This window comes from Phyllobates terribilis, unplaced genomic scaffold (genome assembly GCF_046119375.1).
Source record: "Phyllobates terribilis strain yellow unplaced genomic scaffold, ASM4611937v1 Scaffold_8__6_contigs__length_399053987, whole genome shotgun sequence".
NCBI classification, from domain to species: Eukaryota; Metazoa; Chordata; class Amphibia; order Anura; family Dendrobatidae; genus Phyllobates; species Phyllobates terribilis.
In genome coordinates, this window is record NW_027362768.1 from 178,371,241 (window position 1) to 178,396,332 (window position 25,092).

Sequence of the window (25,092 nt, forward strand, 5' to 3'; positions counted from 1 at the left end):
TGCGCTTCTAGTTGGTCTAACCAGACCATCAAAGATCTGGCCGTGCATGTGGCTGCCACCGCGGGTTTTAACCCCCCCCCCCTGCTGCCTCCCAAGCTCCTTTCAAAAAGGAGTCAGCTTTCTTATCCATAGGGTCTTTAAGCACCCCCATGTCCTCAAATGGCAGGGGAAACTTTCTAGAGGCTATCGCGACGTCAATTTTAGGCGCCTTCCCCCAGAAGGAGCACACAGGGGTATTTCCTTTTGGGTGACAACAACCCTTTCCTCTCTGGTTTTCTCCATTCCCTCTTAATCAGAGATTGTACTTGATCATTAAGAGGGAAGGATCTCTTTCTTCTGTCCTAGGCCACTAAACATGTCCTGGATAGACTTTTTAGGGTGAGGATCCACGAAACCCATAGTAGACCTAACCGCCTTAATCAAGGTATCAGTTCCATCTATAGGGAAACAGCTACGACCGCCGTCCCCTGAAGACGACAAAGACGATGAATCGGAGACTACTCCCTCCTCGTCTGAACCACTGGACTCCAGCACTGGGGATAGGTGTCTAGTTTTCCCTTGTTTTCTCCCCCCCCTTCTGCAGGGATTTAAAGGTGTCCTCCACCTGAGATTTAATCAGGGATCTGAGTTCGGAGGCAAACTTAGGGGTCTCCTCACAGATAGTTTGCTCGATGCACGAGTTGCACAGTTTCTTTTGCCATGCAGTGGGCAGATCCGCTGCGCAAAGCGCGCAGGCCCTGTGCTTGGACTTGCCCGTACTCTTCCTTCCCTGAGAAGAAAAGAGAGGGGGGTCTCAAGTTACAAGTGAGCTTTCACGAAGATCACTTACCGACCCCTAGTAAGAGGGAATACCGGATTTGAAGAGGAACCCGTTCCAGTAGCTGGGTCCTTCATCGAGGCTGATGCCGCGCTGGAGTCCTTGCCACGTTGTGAAGACCTGCCAGAACGCCCGCTTCCTCCGTCACCTTGCCGTGAAGGGCCGCTGGAGGATCCTTTCATACAGTTCCTCTGAGGCGATGGTGAGTGGGGGTGCATGGACTGGGGCTCCTGCTCGCTCATAGCTGCAGAGTGCCAGAGAATGCCAGGAAGCACTTCCCCTGTGCTTCCCCGGCCATTTAAACTCTATAGGGGTACGCCCCCCCTTCTGGCCTGGCACTCCCGTGCGGGCCGTTTCCCGCGCGCATTTGTACGCGCCGCTCCCAGAGGGACCCGCGGCCGCATCACTACCAGCGCACTCACCCCGCGTCACTTCTGGCGTACGCGCCCCACGTCACTTCGTGTCAGAGGGGAGCGCCGGCGTGCGAAGCCCAGGCAAGCCTCCTACCCGGCCCCCGGGGCTCAGGCCTACTCACTAACCCGAGCCCCGGAAGCCCCGTCATACTCACCACCTGGGCCTCGACGCCACCAGAGACCGCGGCGATCCAGTTCTTTGCTGTGTCGCGTCTCCCTGCCACCCTAGAGGCCCGCTGACCCCAGCGGTGGCGCTACAGGACACTGCACCAGCCGAGGCAGGGAACCCCCGCTGCCTGAACCGGTTTGGCCGGGCCTGGTAAGTTCTCATTTTCTTCTTTTCTTCATTCCTTTTCAGGAACTTCCATCCATAGGTCCCTGTCAAGGACAGGAAACCAACTGAGAGGTGCCGCCCTTTTTATCTGTAGGTTTCCTGTCCTTGAAGGGCGTATCCCCTCTCTCCGTGGTGCAGTCATGGGGAAAGAGAAATTTCCTCATTGAGGTGGAAGTTGGACACAACCTTCGGAAGGAAGGATGGGACCGTAAGGAGAACTACCTTGTCCTGGTAAAAAGCCAGGAAGGGCCGTCTGCAGGACAGTGCTGTCAGTTCAGACACCCTGCGTAGCGAGGTGATTGCCACCAGGAAAACCACTTTCTGGGATAGAAGGCGGAGTGGGACTTCCCTAAGGGGTTTAAAGGGTGTTTCCTGCAATGCTGTCAGCACCAGCTTGAGGTCCCACGTTTCTAGTGGTCGTCTGTAGGGGGGAACCAATCTGGAAACCCCCAGAAGAAATGTCCTTACTTGCGGCTTGTTAGCAATGCACCTCTGAAAAAGCACAGAGAGTTAACACCTGGCTCTTAAGGGAGGCCAGGGACAGTCTGGCCTCCAGACCCGATTGGAGAAACCCAAGTACCCTGGGGAGGGAATAAGGAAATAAGGGAATGGGGTCTGGCCACAAGATTCGCATCAGGTAAAGAAGGCTTTCCAGGGACGGTAATAAATCTTAGCAGAGGTTGGCTTCCGTGCCCTGATCATGGTTCCAATGACGTCCGGCGAGAACCCTGACTGGGTAAGAACCCAGGTCTCAATGGCCATGCTGTCAAATTGAGGGCCCCTGAGTTCTGGTGGTAGAACGGGCCTTGTGACAGAAGTTCCGGGCGGTCGGGGAGACGCCAGGGGACGTCTGCTGTGAGCTGTACGATGTCGGCGTACCATGTACGTCTGGGCCAGGCCGGTGCGATTAGGATGGTTGGAACTCCCTCTTGCTTGATCTTACTCACCACTCTGGATATCAGGGGGAGAGGTGGAAAAATGTACAGGAGCTGGAACTTGGTCCAGTCCTGAACCAGTGCGTCCGCTGCTAGCGCCCGCGGGTCGTGAGTTCTGGCCATGAAGTTAGAGACCTTGGCATTGAAGTGGGATGCCATTAGGTCCACATCCGGAGTCCCCCAGCGATGGCAGATCTGTCGAAAAACTTCGGGATGGAGAGACCACCCTCCCGAGTCCATTCCTAGCCGGCTGAGGAAGTCTGCTTCCCAGTTGTCCACACCCGGAATGTGGACCACAGAGAGAACCGAACCTGTCTTCCGCCCAGTGGAGAATGTGTGTCACTTCTCACATCGCCTGGGCACTGCATGTCCCCCCTTGGTGATTCACATATGCCATAGCCGTGGCATTGTCCGACTGTACTTTGATGTGAGAGGCTGCTAGTAAGTGAGTGATGGAAGGCTCTCAATGCCAGGAGGATGGCACGAATTTCCAAGATGTTGATGGGCATGGTCGCTTCTGCTGGGGACCACTTGCCCTGTGCTCTGTGGTGTAGGTGCACCGCACCCCAACCCGTCAGGCTCGCGTCGGTGGTCAGAACCTTCCATTGACCCGTGAGAAAGGAGTTCCCCTTTTTTAGTGAGGTTGGCTTGAGCCACCAGTGCAGGGACCTACTGGTTGACGTCAGCTGGAGCTCCCTGTCGAGAGAAAAAGGGTTCCTGTCCCATGACTTGAGGATGGCTAGTTGGAGAGGCCTGAGGTGAAGCTGGGCAAATGGGACCGTTTCTGTTGCCGCCACCATCCTGCCGAGTACTCTCATGGCAAACCGGAGAGATCGAGGGGGTTTGCCGAGGAGAGTGCGAACTCCTAGAAGGAGAGGCAGTGCCTTGTCCTTGGGAAGGAGCACTAGACCCCTGAAGGTGTTGAATAGCATTCCCAGGAAGGTCAGAGACTGACTTGGGGTTGGTGATGACTTTTGTAGGTTGACTAACCAACCCAGGCGACTCAGTGTCGATTGTGATTGAGACGCTGAGCTCGCAGTCCTTGAAGGTGAGAGCCTTGATAAGGAGATCGTCCAGGTATGGAACGACTACTAAGCCTCTGGAGTGCAGACGTCCATGGTGGCTGCCATGACTTTGGTAAACACTCTGGGAGCCGTAGCGAGTCCGAACGGGAGAGCCACGAACTGGTAGTGGTCCTGGTCGATTACGAACCTTAGAAATCTCTGATGGATGGGTGCAATTGGCATATGCAGGTATGCATCTTGTATGTCTATGGAGGCGAGAAATTCTCCCTTTTCCATGGACACAATGATGGACCAAAGGGACTCCATGCGGAAGTGACGTACCCGTACATATTCGTTGAGCGGTTTCAGGTCCAGTATGGGCCATACGCTGCCTCCTTTCTTGGGGACTACGAATAAATTGGAGTAGAACCCTCGGAAGTGCTCGGCCGCGGGGACTGGTACTATGACTCCTGCTTGAAGAAGCGAGAAGACCGCTTGGCCGAAGGCACAAGCCTTGACTGGCGGTTTTGGGGGAACAGAAAGAAAGTCTGTTTGGTGGGTTGGAAGTGAACTCTATCTTGTATCCCGAAGACACTAGTTCCCTGACCCACCTGTCTTCTGTAATAGGCAGCCAGACTTGATGAAAGAGCAAATGTCAGCCGCCTACAGGTGGGGTGTCTTCCGGAGTCCGTGAGTCATGATGAGGAGGAAGTCTGAGATTTTCCTCCTTTGAACTTTGACTGGCCTGCTTTTGACTGCCAGGTCTTGTCAGAGTTTTGCGTCGACCGCGAGTTGTCCCTGCGTAGGGAGCGGTTGCTATTTTGTGCTGCCCGCGAGATGGACCAGCCCGAAGAGTTCCGAAAGGATCGGAATAGAGTTTGGTTACGCTTCTTGTAAGTGCGTTTGGGTTTCAGTTGGGGGAGAGAGGTACTCTTACCCCTGGTGGCGTTGGATATCATTGTGTCCAACTATTCACCAAAAAGTCGACCACTGAGGTACGGGAGGTGCGTGAGGGACTTCTTTGAGGCTGCATCTGCTTTCCATTCCCGCAGCCAGAGGATACGCCGAATCGTGATGGCGGATGATGCTATCCCCGCTGCACCCCTTGCAGATTCCAGAGCTGCATGAAGCATGTAATCTGCTACAACTGCTATTTGAATCGCTTGGTCCGACAGCTCAGGAGCAGATACTTGGAGGCTAGCTTGTAAATTTTGGGCCCAAGCCAGGATGGCCTTGGCAGCCCAAACTGAAGCGAACGCGGGAGCCAGGGAGGCCCCCCTGCAGCCTCGAAAATTGAAAGAGCCATGCATTCTACCTGCCAGTCTGCTGGGTCCCTGAGGGTTGAGCTAGCTGGCAGTGAAAGGAGTGACTGTGCTGCTAGCCTAGAGACTGGGGGATCCACTTCGGGTGGATCTGTCCATTCCTTGGTGGTCTCCTGTGGGAAGGGGTACTGCGCCTCCAGATAGGCTAAGCTTCTTCTCAGGCTGTGAGAACTGTTTTTTAAGGATCGACTTAAACTCTGGGTGGTCAAAGAAGACCTTAGGCGGCTTCAGAAGTCCTTCAAAGGAAATCTTTTGTTGTGGTGCCTCCGGGGGCAGATCAGAAATGTCCAGCACCCAATGGATGGACGAGATTATGTCCTCAACTAGCGCTGTATTGCTAGGGGGATTGGGATCAGAGACCTTTCAGTTTCCTAGTCTGAGTCGGAATCACAGATGCCTGCCGAATCCTGTGTATCTCTAAGGCATCTCCTGCTGGGTGAACCAGGGTGGAAGCCTTCTCTAGTCAGGGATCGCTGCAGAGAACTGCATCGCCTGTCCCTGGTAGGGGACGGTCTAGATGACCTGGAACTACGATGTCTCTCCCTAGAAGGGGATGCAGGGCGAGCTAACAGAAAAACCTGTTATTTGAGCTAAATAAATACTATGGTTTTGCCAAATATTACCGTACTTTAAAGGAGGAAAAGTTCATTTGAGCCATTTTACTGGTTCCGCAGGTGAATAAAGCTTCTGTGCCCACTGAAAGTTTTTGCTTTTCGACCACGTACATAAAAAGCACAAGACAGAAACAATCAAGTAACTGCGGAAGCTTTACCATTATTATTGAAGTACAACCAGTGCAGCAGAGCAGAGATTCCCTCGCAGCAGCAGACTATCCTCCCTTTACATCAGGAGGCCGTGAAAAGGCTGCAACAGTGACCTTGAGCCGCACGGTTCTCCATCCTCAAGACGGGATAATGGGGTGATGATTCTGTCCCGTATTCCCACCCTAAATCGCAAGGAAGGAAAAAAAACAGGAAGAGAGATGTAGCTGCAAGAAGGAGCAAACACCAACCACATGGTGTACGACTCCTCGCAGCAGCCCTGTCCAAGGGCTTCCCCACCTCTTTTCATAGACTGGCATTGAGACATTATAAAACTTTAAAGCACTCCCACTATTTTTTTTTTTTGCAGGCACCAAAAATATTTCCATAAAAGCAAAAATGAAAATCTATTGTGAATTCACCCTTATAATTTCTAACATATAAACTTCTGCATGCCCCATTTATCTGGAGAGGAAAAAATAAAGAGCAGCATGTGAATTTACCGTAAAGTTTAACAGCACTTATTGCATGTTTAGAACAATTGTTTTATATGGATGAAAGTTCAAAATACAAAAAAAGTTGCATAAAAGTTTTTGAAACTGACCTGTGGCGTGGATTTTAACACTAGAACTACTGATGGAGTCATTTTGACTCCTTTCGTTTTTTATTTCTCTTCTGTGACTACATTTTTCAGAATTCCGGCTTGAAACTCGGTGACTTTTCCTCAAATATGATGTGAAAAAAGATTTTGTGAGAATAAATAATTTTGGTGAAAAATTTGCGCGTTTTTTTCAAAATTTACCAAGAACTACTGAAGGGAGTCATTTTGACTCCCTACTATATTTTGAGGTCCTTTTGTCACTAAATGTTGCTATAAAGTTTTGTGCATAATTTTTTCACTCTGTCTTATTTACCCTGATGTTCATATAGATGTAGTTCAATTTACATGTCAACTTTTCACATTTTCCTTGTGTTTTACCTGCTTGTATTACTGTGTAATGCTGAACAAAATAGCTTGTTTACTCTAGGCTCTTATCTTATGCTAATGAAGGGTGGTGTTTTTCTAAGGTCCTAGCAGGAGACAGTATTCTGGATAGTAACTTTACTTTCAGTTCAGCTGAAGAGACAAAGAGAACAGACGCAGACATACGAGCTCTGAAGACTCATACAGGTATGAATTGTTATGAAATAGTTTAGCTGTCTGTCAACTGATTCAGCCCACCTACTTTTGAAGGTGGCAGAACAGTTAATTCTTTTAGTTTTCATTTCATTTCTATTTTTCAGCAGGGAACTATATAGAATTATGGAATTTGTGAGGAATATGGAGAGAAGACGTTTGATAAAGCCTCAGGATATTCTGGCTACTTTGCAATCCATACCGGAGGATGAATCGGAATCCGAATTGCAGGAACATGTATTTGATTCTGACAGTGATGAAGATTTCATTCCTCAGAACATATCAAGTGAATCTGAAGACTCAGAAGGAACAAATCCAGAAGGTAAGTAGTTATGTGTATTTATTTGTTCTTCCACACACTGAGTGAGGGCCTGTGCACACTAGCAGAATTCTGGCTGAATAGCCATCTGGGTATTCTTGCCGCAATACAGGCCGTACCTGCCCGCTCATGCCTGAAGCTCCGCTTCGAACCCCGGGCTGGAGCCGCTGTCAGGGACAGAGCAGCGCTTGCTTACGCGCGAGCACGGCTCCGTCCCAGACAGCGGCTCCAGCCCGGGGTTCGGAGCGGAGCTTCAGGTATGAAACTCCGCTCTGTACCTGAGCGGGCAGGTACGGGCCGGATTGTGGTGAGAATATCCGGTCGGATATTCCGCCGCTAATCCAGCCAGTGTGCACGGACCCTTACAAAACAAAAATTCTAAATATTCATCAACTTTTTTCCAGATATTCCAAGCACATCAACTGGGGATCGGGCTCATGCAGTTATGTTGCCTCGTGACCATCCTCCTGGCCGTGGACAGAAAAAATCAGCAAAACGTCCCAGAAATGAAAGAACAACAGATAACGATGGCGGCGAAGGTAATGCAACAACAAACACCAGAGAAGGCGAATCTGAAGGCATACTAGTTTCAGCGGATGGTATTCAATGGAAACCTGTTGAAATTGGAGAACACTTGCCTGGTAGGCGTGACAGCCAAAATATTCTTCGAGAAGCACCTGGCCCTACAGGATACGCCAGAAGAAATATCATTATCGATAGTCCTTTGAGCGCATGGCGTTTATTTTTTGATTCATATATATTGACACATATAAAGAACTGTACGCTTGCAGAAGCATGCAGGAACAATAATTTACAGTTTACTCTATCTGATGAGGAGCTAGATGCATTCATTGCGATATTCTATGCTCGTGGAATATCTGGCACGAACCGTCACTCGATTAGCAGTATTTGGTGTAATGACTGGGGAATACCGTTTTGCAAAGCAACAATGTCTAGGGACCGCTTTGTTGAAATTATGAGGTTTCTCAGATTTGATGAGAAATCTACTCAATCGGAGAGACTGCAAACGGACAAGTTTGCTCTATTTTCTACTGTGTGGGACAGGTTTATTGAAAATTGTATTGCGTGTTACAAACCTGGCCCATACATAACGGTGGATGAGCAACTTTTCCCAAGCAAAACTAGGTGTCCATTCACGCAGTACATGCCTTCCAAACCAGATAAATATGGCCACAAATATTGGCTAGCTGTTGATAAGGAGAGCAAATATCTGGCAAATGGCTTCCCTCATCTAGGCAAAGATGACACACGCCGTGCTGAGGACCGTTTAGCTGACCATGTGGTAATGAAGTTATTGGACCCGTTTTTGAAAAAAGGTCGCAATGTTACAACCGATAATTATTTTACTTCAGTAAAATTAGCTAAACAGCTAAAAAGCAAAGGAACAACCATCGTGGGAACACTGAACAAGATAAGGCGAGAAGTGCCTAAAGAAATAAAATCCATGAAAGAGGAATTGTACAACACTAAAGTGTTTAGAAATGAAGACAATTTTACACTTACAGTATATCAAGGAAAGCCCAACAAAAATGTTGTCATTTTGAGTTCCGTCCATCCAGATGTTGTTGTTGCGTCTGATTCCGCTAAAAAAACTCCAGAAACGGTAAAGTTTTACAATGAAACAAAATATGGAGTAGATGTAGTGGATCAGATGGCACGAAAATATACCACACGAACATGCACAAGGAGATGGCCTGTTCATGCATTTGAAAATGCCTTAGACTTTGCGGGTATAAATGCATGGATAATATTCAAGGAGATTACCCACCAAAAAATGTCACGCAAGGCATTTTTGCAAACGCTTGTGAGAGAGTTGAGTGGTCCTTATGTCACAGATAGGGAAAAGGGTTCCACGTCCCAAGTTTCTACATGCTCAGAAGTGATGGTTCAAACAAAATTTTGCCAGATCAAAGAAAAGTGCAAGAAAAATAGATCTGTCGGAAATTGTAAGACTTGTGGTAAGTCTTTGTGTGGGCAATGTACTGCCATAAATCAAAGGCAATGCCTAAAATGCGAAACACCAAATGTTTAGAAGGTGAATTCTGCGCCATATTTTCATTTTTATGCTCCTCCACCTACATTTTCTCTGCTTTTTGTTCTTCAGTTGTTGTTTATATGTGTGCACTTGAATAAAAAAAAATGTTTGAAAAACGTCTATTATAATTATTGTTATTTTCTGTAGAAAAATAAGAAAAGCAGAAAAAAAACAATCAAAAGCATTACTGTTGGATCTCACAATAATAATACATTACAAAAAATATAATTATTAATAAATAACCACAAATGAAACTCTAAAAATAAACGAAAACAAGCAAGGAGTCAAAATGACTCCTTTCAGTAGTTCTAGGCGGGGTCACGAGTCCAGTAGTCCTAGTGTTAAAACCCATAAGTCAATTTTTTTTTTTCACATTTTATCCTTTGCAATGAAATCGGGTGAAATGCACAAGATGAGCAGCAACAATTAAAAGTCTTGATCATTACTGCGCATCCACGCAAGATTCTCATCAGACACAGTCTGAACCTGGACAGAGGAGGGTTTATTAGGACACCGGGATCGGCCGACATTTCCCAGTGCATTGGTCGGCAGAATAATTGCAAACAAACTCAAGTCACCGCTACTTTAGGTTTCAACTTTAGGCTTCAGAGCAGCATTTATTAAGTTCCGTTTCCAGGAAATTGTCATCTCAGCGATAATGATCTTAAACACTGAGTATGGGCATAAATACACAGCAATTATATTTTAGCATTGACAGATATACAAAATAATGTAGCCCGTTGTTCCTTTTCTTACCTGGACTGGTTTATTCTGTTCCATTTTTGTAAATTCTGCCTTATTACGAATAAAAAAAAAAGCTGAAGTCCACTTTCATGCCTGTGTAAAACAAGTCCTGGACAAGCTACAGAAGTGTTGTCATAGGGATTAAAAGCAAGAGGTTGGAGAGCGGAGTGCACAAGGCCTAGGAATAATCACGCTGGCACAGCACGTCCCCTCAAGACTGGCAAAAGCATGAAAATTAACCTTTAATTCAATAAGCATCCATCAAAAGACAGGTTGGTTCACAGTTTCAGTTCACACAAAATGGACTTGAGGCAAATTTACAACTATGAAACATCATCAACTAAGTCAGATGGACTTTTTATCAGCTATAGGATTTTTTTATTTATTTTTTTTTCCTTGCAGAACAAGGGCTCATTTTTAAGCACCGGGGAATATATCGGGGGGGGGGGGGAGGGGGCTACCTGTTTATGTGCATTTAAAGCTTAAGAACTTATAAAAAGAAATAAAAACAAAAAAAAAATATTAAAATTTAAAAAAAAAGTGAATTTTCTGCAGCCACAGAAACCACAATAGAGTAAATCAGTGCTTCCACAGGGTAAACGGTCCGGTAGACGGATTCACGTTAGAAAGAGCAGCAGCACACCCGGCAAACTTCACAATAAGCCACTTATTTGCTGCAGACGCCGCTACGAGGCTCCTGCCGAACCTTGGCGCTTTTAAGCAGAATTTTAAGACATGTCAACGCTGGACATGCTCTTTCCATATGCTTTAGTAGGGCACGCGGAGATCAGTTGGGGGGGCTCCCTAACCCCCACCGATCAGTTCTGTGCATTAAATCAATGCTCAATGATTTTACCAGGTGTGCAATGGCATTGTCCAAAAAAGGATAGCCTAGGGACTCCTGTTTATGACATGTGCCATGACGACTAAATATTATTATTATTCCACACGTCATTCGTGTGACAATGAGTGTTGATACCTGCCTTTACAATAATGCATCACAATGGAAACCGTGCATCAATGATTTGCATTATACACTTTGTTAAATGCAGCTGGACAGTGCAAGTTGTCAAATTTGTGCACAATTTCCTATGCCTATAACTGACCCATTTATTCTAATATCTATTGATCTGCACCTGCAGATGACTGATGCCAGGGTAGGTTATTTAGTATTGTATCTTCAGGCTTCCCGGTCCTAAAGTAAGCAATCAAGTCTTGCCTGAAATGCTGCTCGATCAGCACATACACCAGGGAGACCCGATCACTTACTGGGGGAAAAGCGGCCAAAAGCACCCTAAGAATAACACTTATGTCTCATAGGGCTTGCAAGGATCCCCCCCTCACCGAGGGAAGCACAGATGAAGAACGGAGTATAATATCCCACTCCACACAAGACCTCACTTCCACATGGTCATTTATAATACCTCTGAATTGCAGCCTCATAGTAAATTATATCTCCTAGAAAATAATCTCCGCTAAGCCAGTTGAATAAAAATACCACTGACCCCGCCAGCGCTGGAAACGACCGGGTACATCCAGCAATGTACAAAACCGCAAGGGGCACGGGAACATTTACGATCGCGCTTATCGCGGTGCACGACGGTTCTGGATACTTCATCAACTGTACAGCTTTTATAAAAATAGGGCGATATCTGTATTTTTTTTTTTTTTTTAATTAAACTATGCAGATAAGAACCTACAAATTTTATAGCCTGCTAAAAAGTGTAAAAAGAATATTAAATAATAGGAGTATCTTATCCTAACAAACACTGTAGACAGCTTTTTTATTCTTTTATTTTTTGTGTATTTTTTTTGTGTTTTTCTTTCATATCTTTTTTTTTTTTTTTTTTTTGCTTATTTTTGAAGTGGTCATTTTTTTTTACCCCCCCCCCTTCTAGATATTAGCAATTTAAATTAAAAAAAACCTTAATAAAAAGGGAGTGGAATTCGTATAACAATCCCCTGAAGAGAGAAACATTCATTTGTCAACCAGTGGAACCGAGAAGAAGCTGGAAATAATACGACAATGTGGGGTAAAAATTAAAATGAGGGGGTTATTTTGCATCACCCCTTTTAATATAATACAGGCTTGGGAGGACAATAAGTCACCTAAAAGTCTCTTCAGTGCCATTTATAAAATGCTTCCTCTTAATACAAGGGTTTCGGCAAAATAGCAAAATTACCGGATTAGGTTTTAGACTTGGAAAATGGAAAATTGAGCTCTTCATGGTTTACTTAAAATTATATACACTCATCCACCCCCCTGGGAAATTCAGCCGCACATTTCACATTTAAAGCCATTGTGCGCTTAGAAGAAAAAAATAAAAAAAAATCATCTATATGGGGCTGCCAAAAATAGGCTAAAATTCCAGTAGACTGCTTGTAAACATACACTGGCAAATTGGGTGTTTTCTACTCGTGTACCCTAATTTTTTCAAGTCTAAAAAAAAAAAAAAAAAAAAAATCATAAAAAATAGAAGTTATCACTACCACCACTGCATACCTTTCCAAATGGAACATCGGTATATATATATATATATAAAAAAACAAAACTAAAAAGCAGGGAACGTGGCTTATATGCCAAGTCTAAACTAAGTTGAAAGAAAAAAAAATCTAGTGTGTTAGCATAAAACTAAAAAAAAAAAAAGTCAAAAAGGAAAAAAAAAAAAAAAAAAAATTGGAAGAGAATAAAAACACAGATGAAGTAAAAGCTTTAACTGGTACACACTTTTCACACCTATATTTTCAAGTTTGGAAACGCATATTTTCAAGCAGCCATACAAAAAAGTATCCATGAAGAATGCATAATCTCTGGAAAAATTATGAAAACGTCCCTGCTACCAGTACGTATCTAAATACAAAACTGAACTACCGTATGGTTGCTTCTGTGTAGCGAGAGAAGTCCTTTTTTTTTTTTTTTTTTTTTCCTTTTAAAACAGATAAAATTCAGTCCGTAGGTGTGAATGGTATGATCGACAGTCTTTAATTTTGTAGTTGTTTAGGATCCTTAAGCATGCAAGCCTCGTAGAAGGGAGGGGGCCACAGGGGCGCCAGGATGGGACTTTTAGTCATCCAGTTTACGACAAAGCTGGGAAAGCCTCAGGGTCATCTACGTCAGGGGCTGAGACGCTTGACTGAAAGAAAGAAAAATGTTACGTTACGTGTGACAGGGGCACAAGCACACATTACTAAAACAATCTGCAAAAAAGAAATCGAAGGGAAACCTCATCAAGAAAACACCCGTCCATATGCAGATCAGGCAAAAGGGATATTTACAGGGACTCTCCCAGCCCATCAATTAGAAGAGAGGACCTCAATTCGAGCAGCTCTTGTTGTGGGGGGCCCCCTTTGCCACCCTTTTATTACACTGGCTGCCATGTATCTGAATTGCTGCCCCTTAATATTTCAATGCCTAGCTGCAGCTTTCACCAACAAAACCAGTTGTTTTCCAGGAGTGTGAACAATGGTGACCCATAGAGATGAGTGGATATATTCATGGGACTCCAGGTTCAGGTTAGCGGTACCCAGGTCGGTGGCAGCTAGGCAGGAATCCTGCGATACTCTTACCTTCTACTGGTCCAGGTATTTTATTAGCCATGGCTAGCACAACGTCATGTCGCAACAGCCCTGACATATCAAAATGCCACCCCAGTGACGCCGGAAGGTAGCAAATTTGCAGGATTCCAGTCTGGCCTTTGGGTACCACCGACCTTGAATGAGTCCTGCAAATCGATCCAATCATCTCTAGGACCAAATAATCAAGACAACTCCTAGACGTCCTGGTAAGTGCCCAAAGCCATAGACGGCCTCACATTTCCTCCACTGCAGTATTATATACTAGGTTTTTAGAGAAGCCATGTAATACTCTGTATGCATTATATACAGCTGAGACAACCCACTTAGTGTTCCTCCACTTTCTCAAAACAACTAAAAAGTCAAAAGACCAAATGTTTACACGATGCAACAAAACATGCAATTTACCTTGTCAGTTCTACCCCCACGACTGGGCCTTCCACCGCGTCCACCACGTGCTCCTCTTCCACCGCCGCGGCCACGTCCGGGGCGTCCGAGGTCTCCAAAGTTGATCTCAAGTTGGGAAGTGATGTCGTTTGCAGGCTTGCGGAAGTGATGATCCAAACCTTCAGATTCTGCATGAACCTGCAAAAAGGAAAAAAAAAAAAGTGCTCTAAACTCACAGCACCGAAAGGGTGAGATGTGTCCTGAAAAGGAAACCTTAAAGCAACAATTAGTGTGGGGTGGGGGGACCGTTTTGGGGCTGCAGTTTTTTGCATTAGGAAGACAGATTACATAACAATGACCCGGGTCATACAAACAAGAAAATGCCAGCCGATGCCAACACAGAACGCTACTCTATTATTAGTTCTCTATTCCAAAGCTTGTGATTATCTCTGCTCTCTCCTGGAACATTCCCTAAAAAAACACAGATTGCCAGTCAAATTGTGTGACCATTTTCACTCTTGCCTAACAAAGCTGAAGGCTTAGAATATTCTTTGCAGCCCGGTGTGTTGTACATCAGTCGCTCACGCTACAGAGAACGTAAAACGGAAAGGAGAACTCTATGAAGGAATTGCTAAATAGATAAGAAATCTCAATGTCATTCCTGACTGTGTGCGAAGATGACAAGATCCTTTTTTTTTTTTTCGTTCAGCCCAGATGCGCCAGTACTTTGTTGCCCGTACAGAGTCTGTATCATCAGACGCATCAGTGCATAGATTTAAGCCATTACGCCACTTAACGCAAAGCTCCACCTAAGTCGACAAAGCCTTCAAACCCATCCAAAAATTACTTGTGTGGTGTGTTATTAAAATAATTACAGACGCATCACAGGCAGATCATTCATACGGATCCAGCATTACAAAAATAGGACAAGTGGCTGAAAGGTAAAATTAAAAGCCGCTGTCATTTGTACATTGTCCAGGAGAGCCAAAAAACCACAAAACCCTTTACACTTCGCACACTGGAATATAATGGCCAACCCACAGATATACTAAACGACGGGAACCGGACGAGCCCTTGTGTGTAACTGGAAGACAACCGAATTCGCAGCCAACGAGCGGCGCCTGGAAGACCCACCACCATCCCCTTACACTTCCATACAGCCGCATATAAATAAACCTTAAAAGGGGTTTTAGGGATAAAAAAAAAAAAAAGTGTCTGTCTTTTCTGCACCAGCTAACTGATACATTATGTAAGTCCACACGTTCACTAGTCAAGATAAAAACACTGCTGAATTAATCACCTGATTCCAGACGATCTCGTGGTGAACATGCACCTGCGGGAACATCAGAAGATATTCTGGGCTTCATGTTAAAGGTCATCATCATAATGAAGCTAGTATTACATGTTGCAACCCTTTAAAGTTACCCCCAACCCCCCTCTCCACCACCAACCCCCTGCGTGTAATAATCTGATGAGTAATGAATCTGTATCTTTGGGGAAGGGGGCTGCGAGCAAGTGCATCTTATGCCTTATCGTTAATGGGAGTCTTTAAAGACTATTCTGTTAGTACAAACAATGGAGCTAGAGGCCACCAAAATCAGATCTTTCTCAAGTATATTGTGATCCATGCTCTCCCTTTTCAGTAACATGCAAGTAACCACATGTAGTGCAAGAAAAATCAGCATTTTTGCTCTATAGTACAATAGGCTCCTCCACCCTGTACACAGCTAGTGGCATAACCCAACGTACTTTCAAGCCACAAGATGCAATAAATCTAAACCCACGTAATAAACGACCATATTACCTCTTCACTCTTGGACTTGTGGAGGACGAATCCTTTCTTCCATTGGCCGTCGGCACCTTCGTTTGGTTTCCGGATGTTGAATTCGACTTTTGAGCGCTCTTTGTCTTGCATGGCCTTCCATTCGTCCAGGGTCATTTCCTTGGGGCCTTCTTCCTTCACCTCTTCAGCCTCATTCTCCCTAAAAATAAAAGAGGTTCGAATCACCGAGAGGCAGAAAAAGTACAAAACCCTGGACCTCATCTGGACACGCATACAAATGTGAGGGAAGGATTACAACCTTACATAAAACCAAATCCACACCAATGTCAGCAACACGTCAAAGTTTGATCTGCAGGTTAATAGCGTTCTGAAGCCATGTGGCCACCGCACTGCGACCGGCTGCCGGGAGAAAATGAGCTTTATTCCTTCTGGCAGCCTTGGACTTTCAGTAATAGGGGGGCAATCGGAGCGGTTTCAGTCACCGCTCAGTGCATAGTGAATGGTGGCTGGAACCGCTCACTGCGGGGGGCAATCAGAGCGGCTTCAGTCACCGCTCAGTGCATAGTGAATGGTGGCTGGAACCGCGCACTGCGGGGGGGCAATCGGAGCGGTTTCAGTCACCGCTCAGTGCATAGTGAATGGTGGCTGGAACCGCGCACTGCGGGGGGCAATCGGAGCGGTTTCAGTCACCGCTCAGTGCATAGTGAATGGTGGCTGGAACCACGCACTGCGGGGGTCAATCAGAGCGGCTTCAGTCACCGCTCAGTGCATAGTGAATGGCGGCTGGAACCGCGCACTGCCTGACAGCAGCTCACCATTAGAGCCAGGGCACGGATACAGACACAGCTCACTATACACTGAAGACGTGCTGGCTGCGCCCCTATGACTGAAAGCCTGAGGCTGCCACATGGAATAAAGCTCATTTCCTCCCTGCAGGTTAACTGCGTTTTTTTACATTTCATTGAGCCACTGGAGTATTTGCAGTTTTTCCATTGCTTGTTTCCTTTTCTGCCCAGTGAACAGCAGAAGGGGAAACTTCTTCAGGCATGGGGCTTGGCTGGGAGTCTTGGCACAGCCCAGTGGCCAGCCGCACGGCAGTACAGGGACTGCAAGGCTAACTCCGGGCTGCAGCCCTTTTATTTGCAGAATCTGTGTGAGGCCCGCAGATCGGATCCCCCTAAAATCAATGGGGATGATTTATAAGCTAGCGGGGAGGGGGGTTTAAATGTAGACAACCAGATTAAATGAGGTGGGAACTACTTTTAAAGAAAAGATTACAAATATTATGCCCCATTCAGCTTAGAAAAAAACTTGACTCAAAACTGGGACGTGATTTCTTTCAAGAACCTTGCAAATAGCTAAAGTACACTCGTTGCATGTGGAGGAAAGGCGATTTAGACATTGAAGGGACTGTCAGCACAGGATGACTGTTCAGACTGAGTCCCGCTGCTCGGTGCTTTATGGCAGAGCCAATCATTTAAATACACCTTCACACCTGCTTGTTTTCCCCTCTGTCTCCACCACCTCATTTGATTGAAAGCTCTGGCTTCATAGAGCCAGCGAAGGGCAGAGATAGATGGAAAACAAGTAGGTGGGAAGGTGTAGTTAAAGGATTAGCCCTGCTGTTATGCACTGAGTGCCTGTACTTGGTAACAGTCATTCTGTGCCGACAACACTTCCTTTAAATAGGAAAAGAGCTCTTTAAAGTCAGAGCCTTCAGGTTGGGACACACCTTACAAGAGCTAGGAAACCTTTATGGACCTTTGTAACTATGAAGATCAACCCTTGCAGCATGTTTCTATAATGTGAGACGCTTATGCTGCAGCGACCTAGCGATTCGATATTACCACTCACTTGTTCTCAGAGTCGGCGGCAGGTTGATCTTCGGTTTCGGGCGTCTCCTCAGTCACGGTTGACTGGTCCAGTTCGCTGAAAAATTACACACAATGAGGAAAACCCTGCGTTTTCTGATCTTTGGTTTCGTCATTAAATAAAACCGAACAATTATTCATAACGTGAATCCTGAGTGCTCCAAAGACTGCAGAGAATTTTAAAACCTGTTTTTTTTTTGTTTTTAACCCAGACAACTTCTCCAAGCTGGGTGATGAGATTGCTTTACTAATGCACTAAGGAAGAGGTAACTTTTACAGTGCAGCCTCCTAGGACATGATCCCAGCCTATGTCTACTGCAAAAAGCAAGAGCTTCATGTCGCTCATATACTGAACATTACACTATGAAGGCGTATTCTAATTTTGGCAAATAATACGCATAGCTGGGAAGCAACATAACTTGCCGATCAAGTGGGTCCAGTGACAGAATCGAGGGTGTTAAGGACTCTGAAGCAATATTTCTGCAAAGTGCCATTACCATCCTGGAGGCAAAGTCATTTGAGCAATTGGTGGGGACCCCCATACCTGTCAGACCACACTAATCTGCAAGTGATTGAACAGGCTTACAATATGCTGTTGCTTGCAAAGACTGGAAAACCAGTTTGCTTTTACTGCAATCTCAGATTTGTGTAGTGTAAAACTAGCCGTCATTTGCAGATTGACTTTATAAGCTAAGTGCACACATTGCAGACTTTCCCACAGACCCACATGCAGAGCCACCTAATTGCAAGGGGTAAAAGTCTCAGTTCTCAGTCCCCCCCCCAGTCATGAGAATAATCTGCAAAATATGCCAAATGTATATCTAAAAATAGGTCCTGAAGTGTCAAGTCTGCCTAATGCAATATAGACCAATAGACACAGGAGAGAAAAAGCTACTACTGCCGTCTTGTCTTCCGCCAGCAAAGTGCAGGCTTCAACGGGCTGAAGGTTTTGGGAAGAGCTTATCACACAGCCATCCTGCCCACCCATGCGTCCTGCCCACCCAGCCCTTATCAATGCGACACTGCACAGAGCTCAGGAGCAGCACAACCAACCAGGAGTCCTGTGAATATCACATCTCTGCAGTAACATCTATTGTAAGATGCTTGACCACAGAGCAAAGTCTGCCGAACACACCGACTTCAGCAGGGCCATCTACTATTTGTTGCATAGGGGTCTCCTGACTCTCCAGATAGAGGATTTCAGGAGAAACAATGATCAACAGCTGATTGTTTATGAGCAGCTTAATGCTCACTCCCCCCCCCCAAAAAAAAATCTATAGTAAGTCTGGTATAAATGTCAAATGCTGTTTAATATGTTTTACACCACCCCGCTACCTTTACAATTTTATCAAACCGGTTCCCATAAGTTAACCCAACAAACCTCAGTTCATCCTTTACAGTTCCCCAGTTGTGGGATCCGCTGCCGCCCCTCTTGTCCTCATGTTTCGGGCCACTGAAATGTGAAGAACTAACCAAAATGAGTTATATGGTCAGTGGGGACGAAAGTTCATTGGGAAACACAATAATCATCAAAAGGAAAGCTGAAACGAGAAGCGGAAGATACTTACGCTCGGTCGCTGCCACTGTGTCTGTCAAATTCACGTTTGCCACGAGAGTCAAAACCATCGCCCCTGCCGATACCACGTCCACGGCCGCGTCCCCCTCTACCGCCGGGGCCGCCGCGACCACGAAGTGGCCTGTCACCAATGGGTCTACAGTAGGAATAATGGAGGATGAAGAGCATAAAAGCTCATGCAGACTTCAACTTACACAAAGCCATAACACGGAAGTAAAAAGCCGACTATATGGATGTGATACAATGTATATCTGGACTGAACCAGTGTAAAATTACAGATATGAATGGATGCACAATAAAATGCAGCCTAAGTGTAAAGCTCCGGTAATGGTAAAAAGTTGTCAATCTGCTAAATAAATGCACTCATTCTACACAGAGACCTCCACAAAGCTGTAGCGTTACCTGTCAATGGAGAATTCCCCTGCTTCACCCTTTTCTTCTGCTGGCTTTTCAAAGCGGCGTTCACGAGGTGGCCGCCTCTCAACAGGTCTTCTGTCGGTAGGCTTCCCTTCGCCCTGTGGGGCCTGTGAAGACTGCTGCTGCGGTGGTGGCGCCTGCTGCTGCTGCTGTGGTGGTGGCTGCTGCTGCTGTTGCTGGTCGGGCCTCCTGCCAACTCTTCTGATCCCTGTCGCACACACACAAACCACATGTCAACGAGTAGTCACAGGGGGCCGAGGTGAACACAGACATAGGTGTGATAAAGCTAGACATGTCACAAAGCAAGTGTTAAACATTGTTCAATCTATAAGAAGATAAAATTAAACTAATCTTAAAGAAAGCTCAAGTTGTGAGTAAGTGACAAACCCTGCAAGTCTGCTAAGAAGAATCAAAAACTGCATCTTCCTTGTCCTATTTACTACTGAGCCACTTCTGCCCCTAAAGGAACCATTATGGAAATATCTAAGGATGATCAGACGACAAGCGCGGCAATAAAGCAATGTTCTTGCACCGCTGTGGTTATTTGGAGTTTCTTCCCCCCCCCCCGTCCTGACCTCACGGCGGCGTGTGCACATGTTTAGGTGTAAGATTACGAGCTGCTTTCAGCTAAACACAACCTTACTACAGTTACAGAGGTATCTGGACAGGATAAGGTCACCGGCCCCGCTGCAAGGTCTTCTGGATAAGCAGCCAAGTCGTGATTGACAGCGCTTTCTGGGCTCCGACAAGGGCCTGAGAATAGCCGCCGGGCCGGTGCCGCTACTGCTGAACTGGCTCTGACGACAGCTGCTGAAGCCTATAAAGTGCTGCAACTGCTGGCGAGCAGTGCCAAGCCAATTATAACTTGGGAACAAGTCCCACATGTAGCGAGACTCACAAGGTTAATAAGCCAATGGGTGTAATGCAGGCAGCTCAATTATTACCTTAAAAGAAAAAAATATATACATATATACTTGGGTGTGGTCACAAACGTCAGCCTGTACACTAGACGCACTGCGAGATGAACAATGACTTCCACGCCCAGCAAACACTGACGGGGCCTGCTAACATTGTGCAGACGCTGAGAAAACCCGAAGTGACTACATCTGAAGGGCTGAATGCTACGTGCAATACAAGATGTGGGCCTCGTGGAGATGTCCGGCTAGCGAGTACAAGTGCAATACGATGGACCCATCCAACACGCAAGTTCTGCACCTTGTGCAATCCTACGGGGCCACGTATTGGTCATGATAAGGGCCTATTCACACAACACATTTAGCGGAGCCGGTGACTTCTGTGCTTTTGGATACAGATTCATAACCAGACAGAAGGAGCCATGTAAACACTAACAGTCCGGGATCTATCCTGACCAAACGTAAACTTGACATGATGGAAGCCCGACTCAATGCCCCATCCAGTCTGGCCTGTGAACCCTGCAAAAACATGCAAAATGGCCAATACCTGGTCTAGTACTAGGTTGGGCTCACAAAAGCAAATTAGAAATATAGGTTTTACCTTTAACAGTAATCACGCCAGAGAAGGCTCAGTCGCATGACGGCCGTCATCTGCACCAGACTGACCATATCACAACACTTTGGTCTGTCATAAAAGATAATGTGGCACTGTTCTGGTAAAAAAAACGGAAATTGCGGCTGAGCCGACAACTCAGAGCTAAACCTGGACAAAGCAGGAGGGTCAGTGGTGGTGTTAGAAACAACTAATTCTCTACTAGTGAGCAAAGAGCAGGCGATTTATAGGGTCTTTTCCAACATTGGATAGGTGATGGGTTTTCAAAGGATAAGATTACTGATCGGTGGAAGGGTTTGGGCGGCCGGTCAGACAACATGGGAGTCAAACCAAACTTTGGGATGGAGCCGTGGCCATGTATGTGCTGACCACTGCTCCATTCACTGTGGGGGGCTGACTGAGATATCCAGGAGCGGAAATACCCAATACCGCCTTTCTGACATTTGGCCCATACATGTAATGTATTCAACTCCAGAACAGCTGATGGGACTGCGACATTATGCGACAGTCACATTATATAATTTTGTGAAAACTGTCAGGTCCATCTCTAACCAGCGAGTTGCACCAGGAGTCCTGAATCGCACCTCATAACCCTTGCCTTGACATTATAACAGGTTAATAGAGTGGCTCCCCCTCATATACCACATTACGGGTGCACAGATACTAATAAAGGCCGGGGCTACACTGGGACTTTCTGTAGAAAAGCCGGTTAACTATCAAGCTAAAATATAAAGGCATCGCAAAACGTCTCGGTGTAGCCCTCGCCTAAAGGGGTTGTCTGATCTGTCACCGGCGGGGGTGGGGTGTCACCTGTTCAGAAACACTCAGCTGAAGAGCTTGGGATTTTATGGTCTCAGTGCAGCATCACCAAATATATGTTGCCGCACACAGCTGATTGTCAATGGACCAAGAGGGTGAACCCACCTCATCAGCTGATCGCCGAGATCTTCACTGCCCAGTTGGGACGATGCATTTATGGCCATTTAAAGGACTCTGCTCGGCCATATAATATGGCATTTCCTCTGGCTATGATCAGTGGGCGTCTGACGGTAACACACCGCTGATTAGAGCGCCCGACGCCCAGCCCTTGGGACTATGCAAAAACCCTGAAGGCCTCAAAAGTCAGTATTTCCCCTATACGCTATAATCGGTTCTTGCTCTGCAAGGGCCGTTCACATGTCTATTTTTTAGGGATCAAATTTGTTAATTTAAATCAATCTATCCGTGTATAAAAAAAGTGGACATGGTACGGATGTCCTCCTACTGTGTGCGGGTTTCTTTACTTCCTAGGAGAAGCTTCAGAAACTTCCATTTATTCTTTTGCACTTAAAAACAACTGACTGGCGAAAGCCTGATCCGGCGCGCTCACTGAAAGCGGTCCGGAGAACCGGGAGACCCCTTTAAAATAGATATTACGTGGAGGAGTGCAATAACATGACAGACTGCAGAAGTTGTGACAAAGTCTGCGCCCGTCTGAACATCGACCATAAGAAAAAAAAATGTCAAAAAATAATCTAGGATGGAAAAATATAAATTTTTGAATGCAGAGCGGCCCCCTCCCCCCCCAGGCCTCACATCTCTGGGAAGGTTTCACTCCTGTTACAAATGTAGCAAAACTTCCCCTTACAGAAAAGTAACTTCTGGCCCCACGTGCTGTCCCCTCCCCCTATGGAGAGGGACCCCCGGTATGTGCCCCCTCCCCCTATGGAGAGGGACCCCCGGTATGTGCCCCCTCCCCCTATGGAGAGGGACCCCCGGATTGTGGCCCGGCCACGTGCTGCCCTCATGTTGTGACACAGCAGAGCCACCACCCCCATCATCCTCCTCCTGCTGTAACCACGTGGTGAGCGGCCATCACCATCTCCCGCCATCCACCCGCCTCCAGATCAGGGTGACAGCAGCACGTGCCGGGCACAGCAGCGGGTCACCATCACCCCCCCACAGACACACACACACTCCTCTCCCCCCTAGCAGTGACGCCCGGAAGCGGGTCACTACCTCCAGTGTGGGGTCACCTGGCCGGCATATAAGTGCAGGGGGCAGTGAAGCCCCCCACTATCTGCTGCGCCCCCTGATGTGAAGGGGTCCGGGGACGCCCCTGTCTGTGCAGGCTGAGGCCTAGTGGGGGAGGCGCCCCCTGCAGGCCGAGGCCTAGTCCCGCCGCCCGCCTCACCTTCCTTCTTCAGCGCCACCGGCGGCGGCGGCGCCTCCTCCTTCTTCTCGGGCAGCGGGTTCCTGCGGTCCTTCTGAGACTCCTTCTTGGGCTGCTTGGCGGCCTGAGCCGCCGTCTTGCCTGCGCCCTGGACCGGAGCCCCCGTCGTCTCCTTCTTCTTGTTCTCCGCCGCCTTCAGCACCTCGAAGGGATCGGACTCATCGTCGAATAACTGGTCGAAACGATTAGTGACGACGCAGCCGAAGCCTTCCTGCAAATGCCCGGGCATGATGGCCCCTAGAGAGGTGGATGTCCTCCGATTCTACGAGGCCTGGAGCGCGGAGCTCGCTTGCTAGTTAAGCCAAAAGATGGCTGGGAAAGAGGCTGTCTTCTCTTCCGGCGCGGTAGACATCCGGGACTTCGCCGCTCAGGGAGACATGGGAGTTGTAGTCGTGCGAACTCCTCCCTCCGATGCCTACACGCAGCTGTGCGGACTACAAGTCCCGACGTGCAGCGCGCCAGTGCATTGTCCGGGCCGCTCTCCCGTGTGTTTGCGCTTTCTGACAGAAAACAGACACATTAGTGACAGCGGCGTCATGTCTGCGATATTTTAGTGTCAGCACCGCCCCCCGACATAAAATCACCTCAGGTGACAGGTGGAAGGTATCCCCTCACCGAGGACAAGGTCAAATACAGTGGTCAACACCGTGTCACCCGCCCGCACATTTACCTCAGAAATCCCTGTCCATGGCCCAAAGATGGCCAATCCTGATCAATAAACTGCTCCTCTGCGGTACTAAACCCCAAAATCGCTCCCAGGAGAGGCAGAACATCATTAATGTAATGGTGCGAGGGCGACTACGGGTCTAGAGGCCGTGCTCCAATATTTACACACTTGTATATATGGCGACAGAGATGTATACATAGCATGAAAGTGGGTAACATACCCGTGGTCGCGCCCCCGCGTGCGTACATACCCGTGGGCGCGCCGCTGCGTGTATATATGTGTACATGCGAATATACCCGTGTGTGTGCTGCTGTGTGCAAATATACCTGTTTGGGCGTGTGCACCCCTGTGTGCGTATATACCCGTGTGCACCCCTGTGTGCGTATATACAGTTGAAACCATTAGTTTCCATACACTATATAAAAAGACATCTGCATAATAAGTAATAAAAATGCCTTAAAACATTCTCTCTCTCTCATTATTCTGGCATTTGGCAAATATTAAACATTATGGTATAATCCTAACTGACCTAAAACAGGAAAGGTTTATTCTGATTTCATGTCAGATATTGAGAAAAACCTGCAGATGTGTCTTTATATATAGTGGATGGAAACTTCTGGTTTCAACTAACTGTGTGTGCGCCCTGTGCGTATATACGGTACCTGTGTGCGTGAATACACCTGCACACGCCTCTGTGCGCACCCGTGTGCGTATATACCAGTGTGTGCGTATACCTGTGTGCACGCACTTGTATGTGCAGGAATGTGTATTTAAAAAAAAAAAAAGGTAAAATAAAATAAATTTGGGGGTCGCAATAAGATAAAACACAACCTCCCACCCCACTCACACAATTCTGCAGCTTTTGTGTCATTTTACAAGGTTTTATTATACAGAATTAACTGACAAGTTCTCTAAATTCATTCAGGGGGTCTGTACGATTAAGAAGATAAATTTATTAGTTATTTTTGTTTACGTTGTGCCAGTTTTGCACAATTAAACTAAAAAACGTTTGCTACCCTCTCCCCAGTCTCCAGCACTGAGCGAGGGCTGTAGTTATTTGCCCAATAAGTTGAAGGATTTTATTGCCATTATTTTTGGGTACAGATGACTTTTTGATGCTTAACCACCCCACCCCCCCACCCCTCATTTTTTGGAAAGGCTGAATTAAAAAAATAAATTGTTTTTCTCTGTAGTGTG

At 46.7% G+C, this 25,092-nt stretch overlaps 1 protein-coding gene across 4 annotated transcripts; it reads right to left on the bottom strand.

Annotated features, from left to right (window-relative positions):
* Positions 1-12,503: 12,503 nt before the first annotated feature.
* SERBP1 (SERPINE1 mRNA binding protein 1) lies at positions 12,504-23,593 on the bottom strand. 4 transcript variants are annotated; one of them, XM_073643860.1, is made up of 9 exons: positions 23,190-23,593; positions 19,475-19,697; positions 19,065-19,208; positions 18,878-18,949; positions 17,480-17,554; positions 15,647-15,824; positions 15,143-15,175; positions 13,864-14,040; positions 12,504-13,016 (listed from the first exon to the last, which is right to left on the bottom strand). In XM_073643860.1, exons 1-9 carry the CDS (start codon positions 23,455-23,457, stop codon positions 12,960-12,962), a joined length of 1,227 nt encoding a protein of 408 aa, XP_073499961.1. In that variant the 5' UTR covers positions 23,458-23,593; the 3' UTR covers positions 12,504-12,959. The 4 variants fall into 4 exon arrangements, with proteins under 4 accessions (XP_073499961.1, XP_073499960.1, XP_073499963.1 ...); XM_073643859.1 differs by having other exon boundaries at positions 12,595-13,016; positions 18,878-18,964; XM_073643862.1 differs by lacking the exon at positions 15,143-15,175 and having other exon boundaries at positions 12,595-13,016.
* Positions 23,594-25,092: the final 1,499 nt, after the last annotated feature.